This window comes from Acomys russatus, chromosome 1 (assembly GCF_903995435.1).
Source record: "Acomys russatus chromosome 1, mAcoRus1.1, whole genome shotgun sequence".
In the NCBI taxonomy this organism is placed as follows: domain Eukaryota; kingdom Metazoa; phylum Chordata; class Mammalia; order Rodentia; family Muridae; genus Acomys; species Acomys russatus.
The window spans coordinates 25111734-25128720 of NC_067137.1; the positions used below are offsets into that span (position 1 = coordinate 25111734).

Consider the following 16987-nt stretch of genomic DNA (forward strand, 5'->3'; position numbering starts at 1 on the left):
ACTCTGCACTGGTAGCCTCATCCTTTACCCAGAGGTAATGGTTTCTTACCATGTTAACGTGACATGATTTGAAGTGCTTTATAACTAAATGCAGGATATTAACAGGAGATGCACAGGAAATTGCAAATGAGAAAAATTGAGCATACTATTATTCAACTTCTGTTTTAATTGTTTGTAGAATTTAACTGAAAACCCTGACAGCCAAGGCAAGAAGGGAGAGGAAATATTGGACAACTCAGAACCAATTACTTTTCCCCCCAGAAATTTGAAAGGGGAGATTGAGGATACACAAATAATATTTTTTCATATAACTCTTTCTTGTTCTGATTGTTAGCACATAAGAATATTAAAAATAATGGAGATAAAGCACATGAATACAAACGTGTGTGTATTACATAGTTTCTTCTTGACTTCGAAAGACAGCTCCCATTTAGCCCTGCTGGCCTGCAAATTCCCACCCTCTTCCCTTTCTAGAACACTGTTTCCCATGTAGTGATGTGACACTTCCCTTACTCTGTGAGGCCTTCTGTCACCCTGTTATTTAAAATTACTTTCTTGTCTTAACCCATTATTGGCTTCTAATCCTGCTCATGTCTCTTAACATACTTCAGGGTAGCTACAGGTGCAGCCAGGTGCTCTGTTAGAGACTTTAGTGTGAGTTTTTATAGGACAGTAAATGGAATCCCAAGAGGGAGATTTTTGTCAGCCTCTGGGGCAGGAGGAGGATCCTTGAAGTAGCTGTGGGTCTTGGAAATGGTGTCTCACGTGACCTTGGCAAAGTTGCAGGGTGGCAGTGTTTTGTTCCTCTGGCTTACAAAAGAGGCCTTGTACAAACTGTTAGAAGGAGTTCGTTGGACACAGGCTGAGATGATGCCATTACCTCTGGGTAAAGGATGAGGCTACCAGTGCAGAGTCACAGTGACCAAACACTTTGCAAAAGACTATAGGGTCCTCAGAATGAGGGAGCTGTTGGCCAGGAAAATGGCCCTGTGGTTGATAGTGGCTAATTGGAGCATTCAACACCCTGACCACCACCCACCACCCACCACCCGTGGTCTCACTTTGTTGTCTAGACTGATCTCAAACTCACTGTGTAGCTCAAGGTGACCTTGAACACTTGGTAATCCTCTTGCCTTACTCTCCCAAGTGTTGGGGTTATAGGTGAGAGACACCAAGCTTAGTTAAAGAGAGGTAAGGAAGAGGTCTGGTGAGCACTAACTTCTTTTCCAGAGGACCCAAGTTCAATTCCAAGCATCCACATGGCAGTTCATAACTATCTATAACTCAAGTACAAAGAGGATTTGATGTCCTCTTCTGGCTTCCATGGGCACAGGCCGCACATGTTGAACACAGACATAACTTGTAGACACAATATTCGTTCATAAAAAAAAATAATAATTTTTAAATTTTTTTCAATAAAATGAGGTGAGAGGGAAGGTGAGGGCGTAGTACAGTGATAAAATACCTGGCTAGCGTCTGCAGGACTGGATGGAGGGCAGTCTGAAGTGAGTAATTTTGTAAGCAAACAAAAAAAAACAGTTATCTTTATTGCTTTTTGGTTGTTGTTTCAGAGACAGGGTTTCTCTGTGTAGCCTTGGCTGTCCTGGACTCACTTTGTAGAACAGGCTGGCCTTGAACTCATAGTTCGAGCACCACCACGCCCGGCTACAGTTTTTAAAAATGATCCTAAAAGTTATGGTATTTAAATGATCTAAAAATTTCACATATTTTGTGTTGCATTATAAAGTCAAGAATCTGAGAGCCAGGCGTGGTAGTGCATGCCTTTAATCCCAGTACTCCAGAGTAGGAGGCAGGTGGTCTCTGTGAATTCCTGGCCAGCCTGGTCCACAAATTGAATCTAGGACAGCCAGGGCTGCTACACAGAGAAACCCTGCCTTGAAAAAACAAACAAGAACAAACAAACAAAAAAAGAAAAAACAAACAAAAATCTGAATAAAATGGATCCAGCAGTTTTTATTGTGGGTATTTACTAAATAATTTCAAACTTTGTGTGTGTGTGTGTGCGCGCGCGCGCATATGTCACTTGCTACTACTGTTTTTTTTCTTTTCAGCTCATATGGATAGGTCATTAATTAGTGGAGCTGGGCATTCTTATGATGCTGTTTAGAGGCTGAAGGAGATATGAGTTCAGCTTTCTTAAAGTTCGAGGCTAGCCTATCTCAAAAGAGTGCTTTTTTGTTTTTCTTTTGTGATAAAAGATTTTTAATCTGTGTATTTTTGCTTTATTTCAGGGACACAGCAGGCCAGGAGCGATTTCACACGATCACAACTTCCTACTACAGAGGCGCAATGGGCATCATGCTAGTGTATGACATCACCAATGGTAAAAGTTTTGAAAATATCAGCAAGTGGCTTAGAAACATAGATGAGGTAAGACCTAGGGGGTACATAAACCCTCTCTTCCTCAGACTTCTGATTAGTTCATCTTAAAATTTTGTTCAGTAGCTCTCTCTGTATATACAAGGTAACAAAAACTACCAGTGGTTTTTATGATGCTTTTCTCTAAATGAATTCTTTTGTTTTTGTTTTTGTTTGTGTGTTTGTTTGTTTGTTTTTGTTTTTTGAGACAGGGTTTCTCTGTGTGGCTTTGGCTGTCCTGGACTCACTTTGTAGACCAGGCTGGCCTCGAACTCACAGCAACCCACCTGCCTCTGCCTCCCGAGTGCTGGGATTAAAGGCGTGTGCCACCACCGCCCGCCTATTCTTTTGGTTTTTTGAGACAGGGTTTCTCTGTGTAGCCTTGGCTGTTCTGGACTTGCTTTGTAGACCAGACCAGCCTCGAACTCGCAGCAATCTACCTGCCTCTGCCTCCTGAGTGCTGAGATTAAAGGCATGTACCACCACCGCTCACGTAAATGAATTCTTTCTCAGTGAATTTTATTGAATGATTTCATTTTTTAAAATTGTTTTAATTACTAAGTAATGGAAAGGTCATATTGCTTCCAGACATTTTGAAATGCTCAGTTATTAAGACAGTAAATCTAACCAAAAAGAAATAGAGCCATATGCATGTAAAGATAACAGGTTTTGCCAGGCGTAATGACACATGCCTTTAATCCCAGCACTATAAAGCAAGTCTGGGACAGCCAAGGCTACACAGAGAAACTCTGTCTCCAAAATCCAAAAAAAAAAAAATAAATAAAAATAAAATAAAAAATAAAAAAAACCACACACACAGATTTTTCTGTAAGCTGAAGTTCTATATTAAAGCATATCCATTTCATTGCTGCAGCTTTGAGGCTTTCTGTTGCAATTGTTACTCGTGCCATATTGCTGTCCTTCTGGTGTTTACACTTTACTCTTTAAAGTAAGCTTTGGCTGGATATGCAAAGCAGGGTGACTACTTGGCTATAGGCATTCTCAGGATATTTTTGTAAGGTCTGTAGATTGTGTGTGTGTGTGTTGCAGAGGGCACTCTGTATGTCAGGGCATGCATGTAGGGGGTCAGAAGACAACCTTGTGGAGCCTGTTTTCTCTTTCCACTTTTATATGACTTTCAAGGATCCATTTCATGGTGCCAGGCTGGCCCCCTGAATCATCTCATTGCCTTGAAGCTCCAAGTATTGTCTGTTTTGTGGGTGGCCTTATCACTGCATTTTGAGGTCTCATATGTCTCAGGCTGGCCTTGAGCTTCTTGAAGATGACCTTGAGCTTCTAATCTTTATGCCCCTTCCAGTTTATGTGTTGCTAGGGATTGAACCCAAGACTTGCTATCCAGCAGGCAAGCCGTCTACCAACTGAGATATCTCCCAGTCCTTGTCACTCTTTTCCTAGCATACTTGTAGGGCAGGAAAGACCGTGAGGGCAACTAATGGTACATGAATTGAGAAAGCTGTCCCATATCCCGTTGAAATTCTGCCAGGTTCAAGAGTGCCAGTGCAGTTAGTAAAGTTTACTGTGTAGTTTGCCCACAAAGAGAGATTGTTTCTTCTATATAAAGACATTCCCAATAAGGATTTTTAGATAATAGGTTTGGCATATATGACCTTCCTTTTTTCCTAGATATTAGCTTGTAATTTTCTAGAAATTTTATTAAACTTCATTTACAAAGAAAACTTATCTTAGCTCCCTTCAATGCTTGTGATCTGTAGTTTCACTTCACAAATTTGTAATCCTATCCAGTGTCCCTCAGAAACCACCCTGTGATGTCATTTACAGAAAAAAGAGGGCATGGAAACAGGTGGAAGGTCCTTTAGAACAAAATAATTTAAAAGCCATCAAAAAATTCCAGCATGGTGATGCCTGCATTTAGTCCCAGCACTTGGGAGGCAGAAGCCGGCAAGTCTCTCAGAGTTAAAGGCCAGCAAAATTATACAGTGAAAACTTATCTTTAAAAAAAAAAAAGTTGGGCTGGAAAGATGGCTCAGTGGTTAAGAGTGCCAGCCGCCTACTCTTCCAAAGGTCCTGAGTTCAATTCCCAGCAACCACATGGTGGCTCACAAGCATCTACAATGTGATCTGATGTCCTCTTCTGGCCTGCAGGTGTACATGCAGGCAGAACACTGTATACATAATAATAAATCTTTAAAAACTTTTTTAAAAAGTTATACTAGTTTCAGTAATCAGCACAAGCCTGTAATCCCAGCGTTTGAGGAGGCAGAGGCAGGCAGATCTCTGAGTTCCAGGATAGCCAAGACTACAAACATATAGAAACTCTGTCTAGAAACAACTAATCAAAACAAACAAAAAAAGCAACAATAAAATTTGCTGAGATGCTTAAGTCAGGCCCACAGTTGGCTGTGCAGTCCTTTCCCCAGGAGCCACATTTTCTATTAACTTCTGTGCTTAAATGTGGGTTAACATCTCAATAAATTTTGGCTGTTTCACACTGACTTGTCCTGAAATTACCTTTTTAAAAAGACTTACTTTTCCTTATATGAATGTGCCTGTATGAGCAAATACGCGTGTGGGTGCCCACATATGTCAGAAGAGAGCATCAGATACCCTGAAGCTAGTGGTTGTGTTTGGCTTGGTGTGGGCGTGGAAGAACAGCAAGTGCCCTCGGCTCTTGAGCCGTCTTTGCAGCCCAAAGATGAGAGCAGCTGTTTTTGCCAGGCTGTGCTGAAGGTCTTTTCTGCAGTGAAATAAAGGTGCTAGCTCACGTGAGGTGAGGTCTCTGAAAAGACTTGATCAGGAGGCAGCAGTAAGCTTTGTCTCCAGCTCCCAGTTCTATTACTGTTGACATTTGAGTGCACAAAGGGTTTTGTGATTGTTTGGGTCTTTAAGTCAGGGTCTCACACAGCCTAGGCTAGCCTCAGCTCTCTATGACCTTAAATCCTGAACACCTGATCTCCACCTCCAAGTGCTGGGATTACAGACTTGCTCTCCTTTAGGATTATTGTATGTGTATGAATGTTTTGTCTACGTGTATATATGTGTACCATATGTGTGCCTAGTGTCATGGAAGTCAGAAGAGTGTACAGATGCCCTAGTGCTAGAGTTAAAGGTGTGTGGGCCACATGTAGGTGCTGGGAATCCAACCAGGCCCCTCTGCAAGAGCAGCAGGTGCTCTTGGGTGTCGAGCCAGCTTTCCCACCCTGCCTTAGATTCAATTTAATGACTGAAGAGTTTTAATGCTGTTCTGACTTGTAAAAATTTGGTTGGGGTGGGGAATACAAAAGCAGCGTCAGCTGTTCTTTAGGTACTTTTTCTTAGTTTTGCTGTAGACAAATCGATTGCTTCATATAAAAGGGATAGGAAAAAAGGAAGTCTGAGCCAAGATCATAACTACCAGTAGGTATATTTTACTAAGTAAGAAGTATGTCCCTGTGTGTTTCCACTGTTGGTCTTGTCTGTAGCACTTCAAAGCACACAGTGAGGAACCAGGTCCAGCCAAGTGTGCTTTCATGTGTGTGTACACTCAACGTGCTTGTGCATGTAGAATCTCACTATGTGGACCAGGCTGGCTTTGATTTACAGGGGATTTCACCTGCCTCTACCTTCTGAGTGCTGAGATTAACACCACGCACCACCACATCCAGCCTCTATTTTAACTTCTGTCCTAATCACAAATTAAAATGTATTTAATTATTTCTTTAAATGATTCCTTTAAACTCAAATCAGTAGTTTTGGTTTTGTTTTTTTCCAATATTTTTCAGCTAGGTTTTTTGTAGTTTAGACTAGCCTGAAAGTCACTATATAGACCAAGACAGCTTTCAACTTCTGGCAGTCCTCCTGCCTCTGCCTCCAGAGTACTGAAATTCTAAATTTGTTTTCAGCTAATTTAAGTGAGATTTTACTTGTAATATATAATTCACCTATCAGAGACAACAAGGGCTAACCTTTACTCAGGGCTTTCATGGTATACATGGGTATAATGCATACAAAATCTGAAGTCAGCTTGATTTAGCTCTGCATGACTCTGTTTCCAGATGTTCTACCTGGATCTTGTTTTTGGAGAGAATGTATCTAGAAGGAGGCAAGCTCTTCTAGAAGAAAAGTAGTGTTTGCTGAGGGTCTGTCTTAGGGGTTGTGTGTCCTTTGCTAGGTGCCTTAAGACTTGCTGTGGGGAGCTGTTAAGAGCACTGGCTGCTCTCCCAGAGGACCCCAGTTCAATTCCCAGCCCCACATCGCAGCTCGCAACTGTCTGGTCTGTAACTAAAATTCCAGTGGCTCTGATTCTTGCACAGACATGTGTATGCCAAATGCCAAAAATGTGCATAAGCATAAAAAATTGCTGTAGGTCTTAGCAGGGGGGCTGGCAAAATGGCTTTGCAGGCGAAGTCTTTGCTGTGCACACATGAAGACTAGCCTCATTCAGCTCTCCAATAGCCATCAAAAGTCAGCATGGCAGGGTAGGGTTTGTGTTTGTTTGGTTTTGTTTTTTTATTTGGTTTTTGGTTTTGTCTTTAAAGACAGGGTTTTTCTGTATAACATTGGCTGTGTAGACTTGCTTTGTAGACCAGGCTGGCCTTGAACTCAGATCCCCAACGCCCGGCTTGTTTTTTTTTTTTTTTTTTTTAATTATTTTATCATAAGGGGGGTTTTTGCAGGCATGTATGTCTGTGCACCATTTGTATGTAGTACTCTCAGAGGCCAGAATGGAGCATCAGATTCCCTGGAGCTGGAGTTAGACAGTTGTGAGCTGCCATGTGGGTTCTGGACATTGAGTCCAGATCCTCTGGAAGAACAGCCAGTGCTGGTAACACAGGGCCACCTCTCCAGCCCCATGTGTAGGCGTATAATGCCAGTTCTGGGAGGTGCAGACAGGGATCCCTGGGCCTCACTCACTGGTCAGCAAGTCTAGCCAGTTAGTGGTTCCAGGTCCAATAAGTGAAAAAAAGGTAGAGAACAGTAGTAGAAAACACCTGATCTGACCTCTTCCCTCTCCATACCACGTGCACAGATACATAGAAAAGGACATGGATTCAAGAAACATACAGTTGTGTTTAGAGACTATTGAGTCATAATTCACATCAGTGTGCAGTAGTAACATTTTATCTGTTCCAGCATGCCAACGAAGATGTGGAGAGAATGTTACTAGGGAACAAGTGTGACATGGATGACAAGAGAGTTGTACCTAAAGGCAAAGGAGAACAGGTAAGAGTGAGCAGACTGAGCTCCCTTCTTGCATGGTGGGTGACAGGACTGACTGCTGTGACTGCATGCTGCTGTGGAAACAAAAGCTTGTCTGTGAGAGCCTTCCACTGTGTGACTAATATGAGGAGGAGAACTGCAGTGCATCTGTGCCTCGTATTTGTTAGCTTTATGTAAGCTATACAGAAAAATGCCTCAGCAAGTGTTAATTATAGAACTTTAATGTGTCAGTTAAGATTCAGAAGTTTGATAACTAAAAGACTGCCAGAAATGTGACATATCATGTCAAGCTTCTAATGTAAGGACAAAATACCTGACTTAGAGTATCTGAAGTATAATCCCAGCACTCGGGAGGCAGAGGCAGAGGGATCACTGTGAGTTCAAGGCCAGCCTGGTCTACAAAGCAAGTCCAAGACAGTCAAGACTACACAGAGAAACCCTGTCTTGAACCCCCCCCCCCCCCCAAAAAAAAAAAAGAATCTCTGAAGTGAACTCTTGAGGTAGGGAGAGGATTGTTTTTATTACCTGCCTCTTTCTTTAAAATCTTGAATTATAGCCAGGTGTACGTGCCTTTAATCCCAGCACTTGGGAGGCAGAAGTAGGTGGATCTCTGTAAATTTGAGGCTAGCCTGGTCTACAGGGTGAGTCCAGGGCAGCCAGGGATACAAAGAGAAACCCTAGCTCGGGAAAAAAAAATCTATATAGATACAGATATCTTGAATTATTAAAATGACCCGTGTCACATATTCTAGTTGACCCTAGAATTCTAGACCTTAGGACTAGAGTAATTATTTCCTTTAACATGTTACCACCAAATACGGCTGCCCATATTTGGCAGTTATATAATGTTATTTTGTTTCTATTTTAGATTGCAAGAGAGCATGGTATTAGGTTTTTTGAGACTAGTGCAAAAGCAAATATAAACATCGAAAAGGCGTTCCTCACATTAGCTGAAGATATCCTCCGAAAGGTAAGTTCCTTTATGCCACAGCATTTTTAATTATTTTGTCTTTTTGTTGGTGGTGGTGGTAGTTTGTTTGTTTGTTTGTTTGTGACACATACCGTGGACAGACCGACAATTCCTGGTCCTCCTTTCCCACCCTTCTGGGTGCTGGGATTGCCCGACCACCTCCTGTTCTTTGTCTCCTTAAATACCGTATTCACATGGAAAATTTGAGTTTTGGTGCTGTTATTCCTAAAAGCTCACCCATTATCAATATTTGATCTTCCAGAATGAAGTTGGGGGTGTGTAGCTAGATGTTTGCAAACACCTGGGGAGGTAGTTATGCAAACACCTGAAAGTGCTATTTTTGTTTTTGTTTCTTAAGTATTACTTGTTTGAGCTCAGTGCCACGTGTTTAACATGCCTGAGGCTCTAGGCTCTATGCTAGCCTAATCTGCATAGTTCCAGATCAGCCAGGGACATGCAGCAAGAAATGAAAATGCCATGGAAACCTACTCTGTAAGCTGATCTGTTTAAAAAAGGTTGAAACCACATGTATTGGCACACACTTCTGTTTTGTTTGTTGTTGTCCGAGTTTTTTGTTTTGTTTTGTTTTGTTTTGTGGGGTTGTTTTGGTTTTGTTGTTGTTGGGTTTTTTTTGTTTTGTTTGTTTGGTTGGTTGGTTTGGTTTGGTTGGTTGTGGGGTTTTGTTTTGGTTTTGGTTTTTTTTTGGAGACAGGTAACAGAACCCTGGCTGTCCTAGACTCACTTTTTAGACTAGTCTGGCTGTGAACTCACAGAGATCCACCTGCCTCTGCCTCCTGAGTGATGGGATTAAGGTTGTGTGCCACCACGCGTGATGACACACACTTTCTATTCCAGCACTTGGGTGGCTGAGGCAGGACTGCATAGTGAGTTCAGGTCTATGAAAGCGAGAGAGGAGAGACTCCTTTGGAAGGCTCCTTTTAGACCTGGACAGTTAAATTACAGAAAGACAGATTGTGAGGTGCCATGAGTAAACCTGAATCCCACTTACCCGGGAGCTGTAAGTTCCCAGAGAAAGTAAGTTCCTGTGCTATTGTGTTTTCTTGGTGTGGGCCCCTGTTTGAGCTGCCTATGTTTCTGTGTTTTTCCTAAAAACCTGTCTGAGGAGCAGAAGCAGTTGTCAGGCAAGCTCCTGGGTGTGAGAGCTCATCTTAGCGCAGTTTGAACTTGTTCCCTGGCATTTACAGGGATTGGTCTATCTTGAAGCAGTGAGAGTAGCCCAAACAGGAGGCTCAGTTCAGGTTTACCAGGCTTCCCAGGGCTGCCTGGGTTTTAGAACACTGATATTTTCCCTTGTTCTGCCAAAGACATTACCTTTTAAATTGTTTATGAAAGTTAACTTCTCAGGTCCACCTTAGCCTCTAAAGTTCTATCTGTGATGTTCTTTTTTTTTTTTTTTTTTTTCCAAATAAAATATTTATTTATTTATTATTGCTACATATACAGTGCTCTGCCTACATGTACACCTACAGGCCAGAAGAGGCCATCAGATCACATTATAGATGGTTGTGAGTCACCATGTGTTTGCTGGGAATTGAACTCATATTCTCTGGAAGAGCAGGCAGTGCTCTTAACCACTGAGCCATCTCTCCAGCCCATCCTAAACTATCTTATCTGCCTTTTTGTTTGGTTGTTTTTTGGTTTTTGTTGTTGTTGTTGTTTGTTTGTTTTTTTGGGATTTTGGGGGGTGTCATTTGATTGGTTGGTTGTTGGGGGGGCTTTGGTGTTCTGGGGTGGTTTTTTTTTTTTCGAGACAGGGTTTCTCTATGTAGTCTTGGCTGTTGTGGACTTGCTTCGTAGACCAGGCTGGCCTCAACTTACCTGCCTTTTAAAACAAAACACAGGTCTTGCTGTGTAGCCCAGGCTGACCTAGAGCTCTTTATCTTCTGTCTTCTGAGTTCTGGGATTATGAGCATGTGCCATCACACCTGACTTAATACGTAAGTTCTAAGTACTCAGGGGTCAGGCTGAGAGATGACAAACCTGTTTGGAAGACTTTGTACAGAGATCATTTGAGATGCTTTATTCAGTATTTCCAGGAGACGTCCGCCACACTTCACAGAGGAGGCCAACTAAAGGACAACCAAAGACGGTTTTCAAGTCATGACTTTGCAGGGGGAACAACTCTTGTGTGACTGTAGTTGCCTTTGTTGTGCAAGCTGCTACTGATGTGACTCTCTCCATTGAGTCTGCTTTCTCATGCATTGCTTCCTTGTGTTGTTGCAGACCCCTGTAAAAGAACCCAACAGTGAAAACGTAGACATCAGCAGTGGAGGAGGAGTGACGGGCTGGAAGAGCAAGTGCTGTTGAGCGCTCTCCTGTCCATCTGTTGCCATCCACCATCTCTTCTTGCTGCAAAATAAAACACTCTGTCCATTTTTAACTCTAAACAGATATTTTTGTTCCTCATCTTAACTATTCAGTCCACTTATTTTATTTGTTCTTTCATCTGTGACTGCTTGCGGACTATTATAATTTTCTTCAAACAAAAAAAAAAATGTATAGAAAAAATCATGTCTGTGACTTCATTTTCAGATGTCCTTGCTCAGCTCCCCACTGCACTTCATTTGTATTATAGTCCAGTTCTTATCAACATTAAACTGTAGCAATCATTTCAGCTCTATTCTGCAAATTGTATAAGAATAAAAGTTAGAATTAACAATTTTATTTTGTACAACAGTGGGATTTTCTGTCATGAATAATGTGCTTGAGTCCCTATAATCTATAGACATGATAGCAAAGAAACAAAAGCCAGGAAAACACTCATTTTCTTGAATCTGTACGTGGGGTTAATTTTGTCCTGTGCCTTATGTGGAAAGGAGCTTGTTTGGTTTTCTTTTCTGTTTTGGTGGAAGCATGTGCAGGAGACATTTCATCCCAACATAAACCCGTTCAGATGCTCGTGGTTTGCTTGGCTGGAACTTTCACAGTAGCTAACTAGGACAAAGGGTAACGCAAAAGTGACATTGGATTTGCGGTCTCATTTCCAGTGGCCTTGATATTTAAGCCGATTCCTGCCACCAGGCCCCTTGGCCACTCTGTCCCTGCGTCTCATCTTTCTGCATGCTGCTTTGTTTGCCCCACGACTCCTGGTGTGAGTTATTTAAAGATGATAAAGATAAAGGTTTGTTGAGTTTAACATAAAGCACGGATTTACCTTGCTAAGTAAGTGGAAAGATAAATTCTAACTGCCTACTATCAGATGTCAGTTAATCGGTGTCAGCCCCTCAGTTATTCTCTCTCCTGAAACCTGTCCCGCTGTTTGCCTTCTGTTCCTCTCCTCCCCATCCCCTTCCTGTCTGTTCATCGAGTTTATGAAATGGAAGAGTTAATTGCATGCACTAGTGTTTGGAGGGTGTTGTGGTTTGTCTTTCTAATTAGGTATGTATCCTATTCACTTTCCTAGAATAACTCTTAACCTGAATTTGAGTAGTCTCCACTTCGGCAACTCCTCTGGCAGTTCAGTAGCCCAGGAAAGACTGGTTTTAAAAATAACCTACAGAGCAAGGAGGAGTGGATCTTAGTAGCATTTGCCAAATGTATTGAGATTTGGCCTCTGAAGAACACTTTCAGTGTTAAGTTGTCTTTACCTTGTGAGGTTTAGAAATACATTATAATATTAATTTCAAGTCCTATCCTTACATCCTCTTGGAAAACTATTACCATTTTTTTTTTTTTTTTAAAGAAAAGACATCAAAGGCTTCTCGTGTAAAGCTGAGATCTCTGACTCTCTGACTCCATCTTTCTCTTCCTCTTTCTAGTTTGGCTTCATTGCTTCCCATTAGGATAGGGTAGGCTGAGTTCCCTATGCTGCTAGCATCCTAAGATGATACCTTTGTGGAAATAATTGTGAATAGCATGATTCATTTCGAGCAGAGGCTGAGTTTAGGACAGCAGCTTCCATTGAGAAGATTTCTGTGACACGCATTTTAATGACCTCTTGGCTCACATAAACAATATAGGGACATATCTGCTAAGAGAACCCATGAATTTTTCAGATAGTGCCCTGAAGACAGTTTTATATGCCTCATTGGTGGTTCTTAGCCCCCCACATACACACACTTGACTTTATCATTGTTTACTAGTAAAAAGCAGCATTGCCAAATAATCCCTGATTGTCCACTATGAAAAATGCAATGTTAAAGCTTTTGAAGTTGTAGGTTAAGCCTACTGTTGTTAGATCTTTGCTGTTGTGTTGCTTCCCTCTATCTGGGATGTGGCAGTCGCCTCTTCATTTTACACCCTCTTTAACCCTTAATCCAGTGGCTTAAGGTTTGGAGCTACACACCAGGATTTGGCTAACAGACTGACAATTTTATTGTTTGCATAATTATAATCGGCATTGTACAGAGAAAGAATATGGCTACCTTTTGTTAAATCTGCACTTTCTGAATATCAAAAAAAGGGAAATGGAGTATAAATCAATTTTTGTATAATCTGTTTGAAACCTGAGTTTTATTTGCTTACTATTAGGGCTTTGTCCCCTTTCTGTAAGTCTCTTGGGATCCTGTGTAGAAGCTGTTCTCATTAAACACCAACAGTTCAGTCCATTCTCTGGTACTAGCTACAAATTCGGTTTCATACTCTACTTAACAATTTAAATAAACTGAAATATTTCTAGATGGTCTACTTCTGTTCATATAAAAACAAACTTGATTTCCAACTGTGTGGTTTGGTTTTCATTTATTTTTGGAGTTGGAGATGGAGGGTTGCTTCTGAAAACAGTACAGGAGGGCATCCTGCTAAGCATGGTAAAGATAGAAGGGCAACGATTTTTGTCAGCATATGGGAAATAGAGGACACTTGGAGGAATTGTGTAGCAGGCAGACCCACAGGGAGCTCATCTTGGTGCAGGAGGAAGCTGCTAGAGTCCTCTCCAGCTCACTAATGGCCCAGGACACCCAGGTAGGCTCTGAGTCCTAAAGGATGGTGCAGCTGGTTTTAGACTGGCTGTCCTCTTTAAAACAATTTTTTTCATCGTCATGAAGCGTGACTTGGCCTTGCATGAGTACTGGCAAAAGCAGTAATCAACCCCACGTTAAGGCCCTGTCAGAGAGTATAGCTCGTTGTTAATGCTGAAGAACGATGCAAGGATATTTCATCCGAGTTTCCAATGTGCCTTGCTCTTTCTTCCCAACCCTAACATAACTCCTGTCTGGGTTGACAGTGTCCCTTTGAAATTGGTGTAGGAAAAAAGGATATGGTCTCTGTTCATTAACTCACTGTCTCAGGAAGCAAAAGTAATCTGATAGTTACCACTTGGAAGGTATAGACAGAAGGATCAGGAATTCTAGGCTAGCCTCATCTTTATAGGAAGTTTAGAACAGCCTGGGCTATCCAAGACCCAGTGTCAAAAAGTAGTTGCTGGATATTGACTCGTGCCTTTAATCCTAGTGAGGCAGGGGCAGGTTGGCTTGCTCTACATAGCAAGTTTAAAGCCTACATGTGAGTCCCAGTTTATCTTTCCATTAGCTTATTAACTAGGAGTTTATGCAAGAGCCAGGTAAGTAACTAAGTTGGAGATTTTAAGTGCTGAGTCAATAGAAGGACAAGTTCAGTGGGAGACAATTCTGGATAGTTTTGCCTGGGAGTATATGCATTGGATTTTTTTTTTTTTTTTTAAAGATAGGCATTGGGTCTTAACATAAGAGGACTGACAGGCTAGTGCAGAGAATTTAATTTGGGATTGTGAAAGAACATGGTCCTGGCTGTTAAGAGAAACAAGTCCAACCAGATGGAATGATAGACAGTGGGGAGTAACAGTGCTGAGAACAAACTTGAGAAACGCATATCCAGGCCTGGCATGGTGGTTCACACCCGTAATCCCAGCAGCTGGGATGCTGAGGCAGGATGAGCTTAATTTGGAGGCCAGCCTGGGCTGCATAGCAAGACACTAGCTTTTTTTTTTTTTTTTTTTTTTTTGGTTTTTCGAGACAGGGTTTCTCTGTGTAGCCTTGGCCATCCTGGACTCACTTTAGAGTCCAGGCTGGCCTCGAACTCACAGCGATCCGCCTGCCTCTGCCTCCCGAGTGCTGGGATTAAAGGTGTGCGCCACCACTCCCGGCAAGACTCTAGATTTAAACAGCCCTCCGCAGAGGCAGGCAGATCACTGTGGGTTCAAGGCTAACAGAAACCCTGTCTCACACACACACACACACACACACACACAAAAAGAACCTTCTACTACTACACCCCCATCCCCACCCCAAAGATAACAATAACAAAAAACCTTTCTGCATGGTTTGGACAAGGTATTTGGATTGCACAGGTCAGAGAGTTGACTGGGGCCTACCTAAAATGGAGGCAGAGGTTCCTGGATTGGTGAAGCAGAAGATCTTGTGGCTCTACTTAGGTGTGTGTGGGAACCTCCAGTCCCTGACAGCCAGTTTTACTGTTTTGGCCCTGTTTTTTGTTTTGTCTAAGTCATCTTGTGGCAGAAAGTAAAGCTGTGGTCTTTCAAGTCATTTTAATGGGCTTCTGAAAGCCACCAACAGAAACTTGGCAGTGGCTGATACACTAGTATTAATCCAGATGGATCCAAAAGGGGAAGGGATGTGGTTTGTGCCAGCTTCTTAGGTGGACTTGCGCCATTTGTAACTGACTAGTAGTCCAGTGTAACTTGTAGAGGAGCGAGGGAAGCAATCAAAAAAACGTACTTTGCTGGGGACTGATTTGAGGGGTGGGTTTCTAGCCAAGATCCAAAGGGAGGCCATGTCTTCTGTTGCATGTAACTTAAAAAGCAGGGAAAGGAAGTAGTGTTTTCACCATTGCGGGTCTTAGGGACCATTGGGCTACCATGTGATAATGTCTTCATTGCTTGTGTATCATTCATTCTCATACCTGTGAGGCAGGAATGAGTATAGGTATGGCATTTCTACAAGGCCCTGAAGTAGGGGGTATTCATAGGGTTTTGATGATCACCGGCTTAGAATTTTTTGGTTTGTTTTTTGTTGTTGTTTGGGATTTTATTTTTGTTTTGTTTTTCGAGACAGGGTTTCTCCGTGTAACACAGCCCCAGCTGTCCTGGACTCTTTGTAGACCAGGCTGGCCTCGAACTCGCAGAGATCTGCCTGCCTCTGCCTCCCAAGTGCTAGGATTAAAGGTGTGCACCACCACACCCAGCGAATTTTTACTTCTTAAGGGAACTGCTATTATATCTGAAGATAGATGTAGTCAGTTTGATTAAACATTCCAGTGAGGTGGTGTTGGGTTTCACATAGCCCATCACGTGTCCTGAATTCACTAGGTAGCCATGGATGATCTTGAATTCTGCCTCCTGAGTATAGCAGTTACAGGTGTGCAACACTATGTCTCCCAGTGTTGGAGATACACCCAGAGCCCCATGCATGCATGCAAGGCAAGCCCCCAACAATTGAGCTGCACTGCAGCCCTCTGGTGACTTGGAGCATGGGAGTTTAGGGGTAAATGAAGACCACCATCATGTCAGACATGCAGGTAGCAGAGCTGATGTCACTTTAACGATGACAGGACTCGGGGGGTTGGCCATCCCACCTGTGCTGCTAGAAGGGCCTGAAGTGTCGCTTTGAAGGCTCATGTCATGTTGTGAACCACACATAATCTGGGCCTTGGAGGTTTTTATCTTGAGATGTATTTTTTTTATGTGTGTGGGTGTTTTTGCCTGTGCATCATATATGTGCAGTGCCTGAGGAAGCCAGAAGAGGGCATTATCCGCTGGGACTGGAGCTTTCAGATATTAACTCACCACTATGTAGATGCTGGTAGTTGGACCCAGGTCCTCAGGAAGAGCAGCTGGTGAGTGCTCTTTAACTACTGAGCCAGCGCTCCAGCTCCCTTATTTATTTTTTAAAAATAGTCTCCCAGTATAGTTCTGGCTGGCTTGGAATCTGCAGAGATCTGACTTCCTCTCTGTGTGGCTAGTGGGTTAAAGGCATGTGCCACCACACCTGCCTGGGCCTGTTAGATGGAAGGCCAACTTGCAATGGAACTGTGGTGTGGTAGCCAAGTAGAATCTTGCAGGAGAGTCTACTGTTTGGAGGGCGGGGAACGACAGCTAGTCACTCACCTAAGCACAAGCTCAGCCCTATGTCCCCTTCTCAGAGGAGCCTAAAGGCGAACTTAAGAAATGAATATTCAACAAGAGCTACTTTAAAGAGTACCTTAGATAGTAATTACTTCCAGCATAAGCCATAAAATACTCATGTAGAAAGGTATGTAGGTTTTTTTCGTTTTGAAACTGTTTTTCAGGCCTGGCAGCCCCAGTGGGTCAGGCTCGCCTTGAACTTGTGGCTTTCTGCCTCTGCTTCCTGAGTGCCAGGCTTGCAAGTGTATACCACCATGCCTGACTGTTCATGTGTGATCACTCAGCTTTGAGTTTCCATACATTGGTTCAGCACTTTTTCTTGTCTTAGTTACTGTTCTGTTGCTGTGAGGAAACACTACCAAGACAGCTTGTAAGAGAAA

At 42.5% G+C, this 16987-nt stretch overlaps 1 protein-coding gene across 1 annotated transcript in view; it reads left to right on the top strand.

Annotated features, from left to right (window-relative positions):
- The window catches only part of Rab10 (RAB10, member RAS oncogene family), a 52733-nt gene extending 40507 nt beyond the window's left edge, over positions 1-12226 (top strand). Inside the window, exons 3-6 of the mRNA XM_051143005.1 lie at positions 2253-2391; positions 7471-7560; positions 8426-8527; positions 10772-12226. Of these exons, the coding sequence (XP_050998962.1) occupies positions 2253-2391; positions 7471-7560; positions 8426-8527; positions 10772-10855 (415 nt within the window). The 3' untranslated portion in view covers positions 10856-12226. The remainder of the gene's footprint in view (positions 1-2252; positions 2392-7470; positions 7561-8425; positions 8528-10771) is intronic.
- Positions 12227-16987: the final 4761 nt, after the last annotated feature.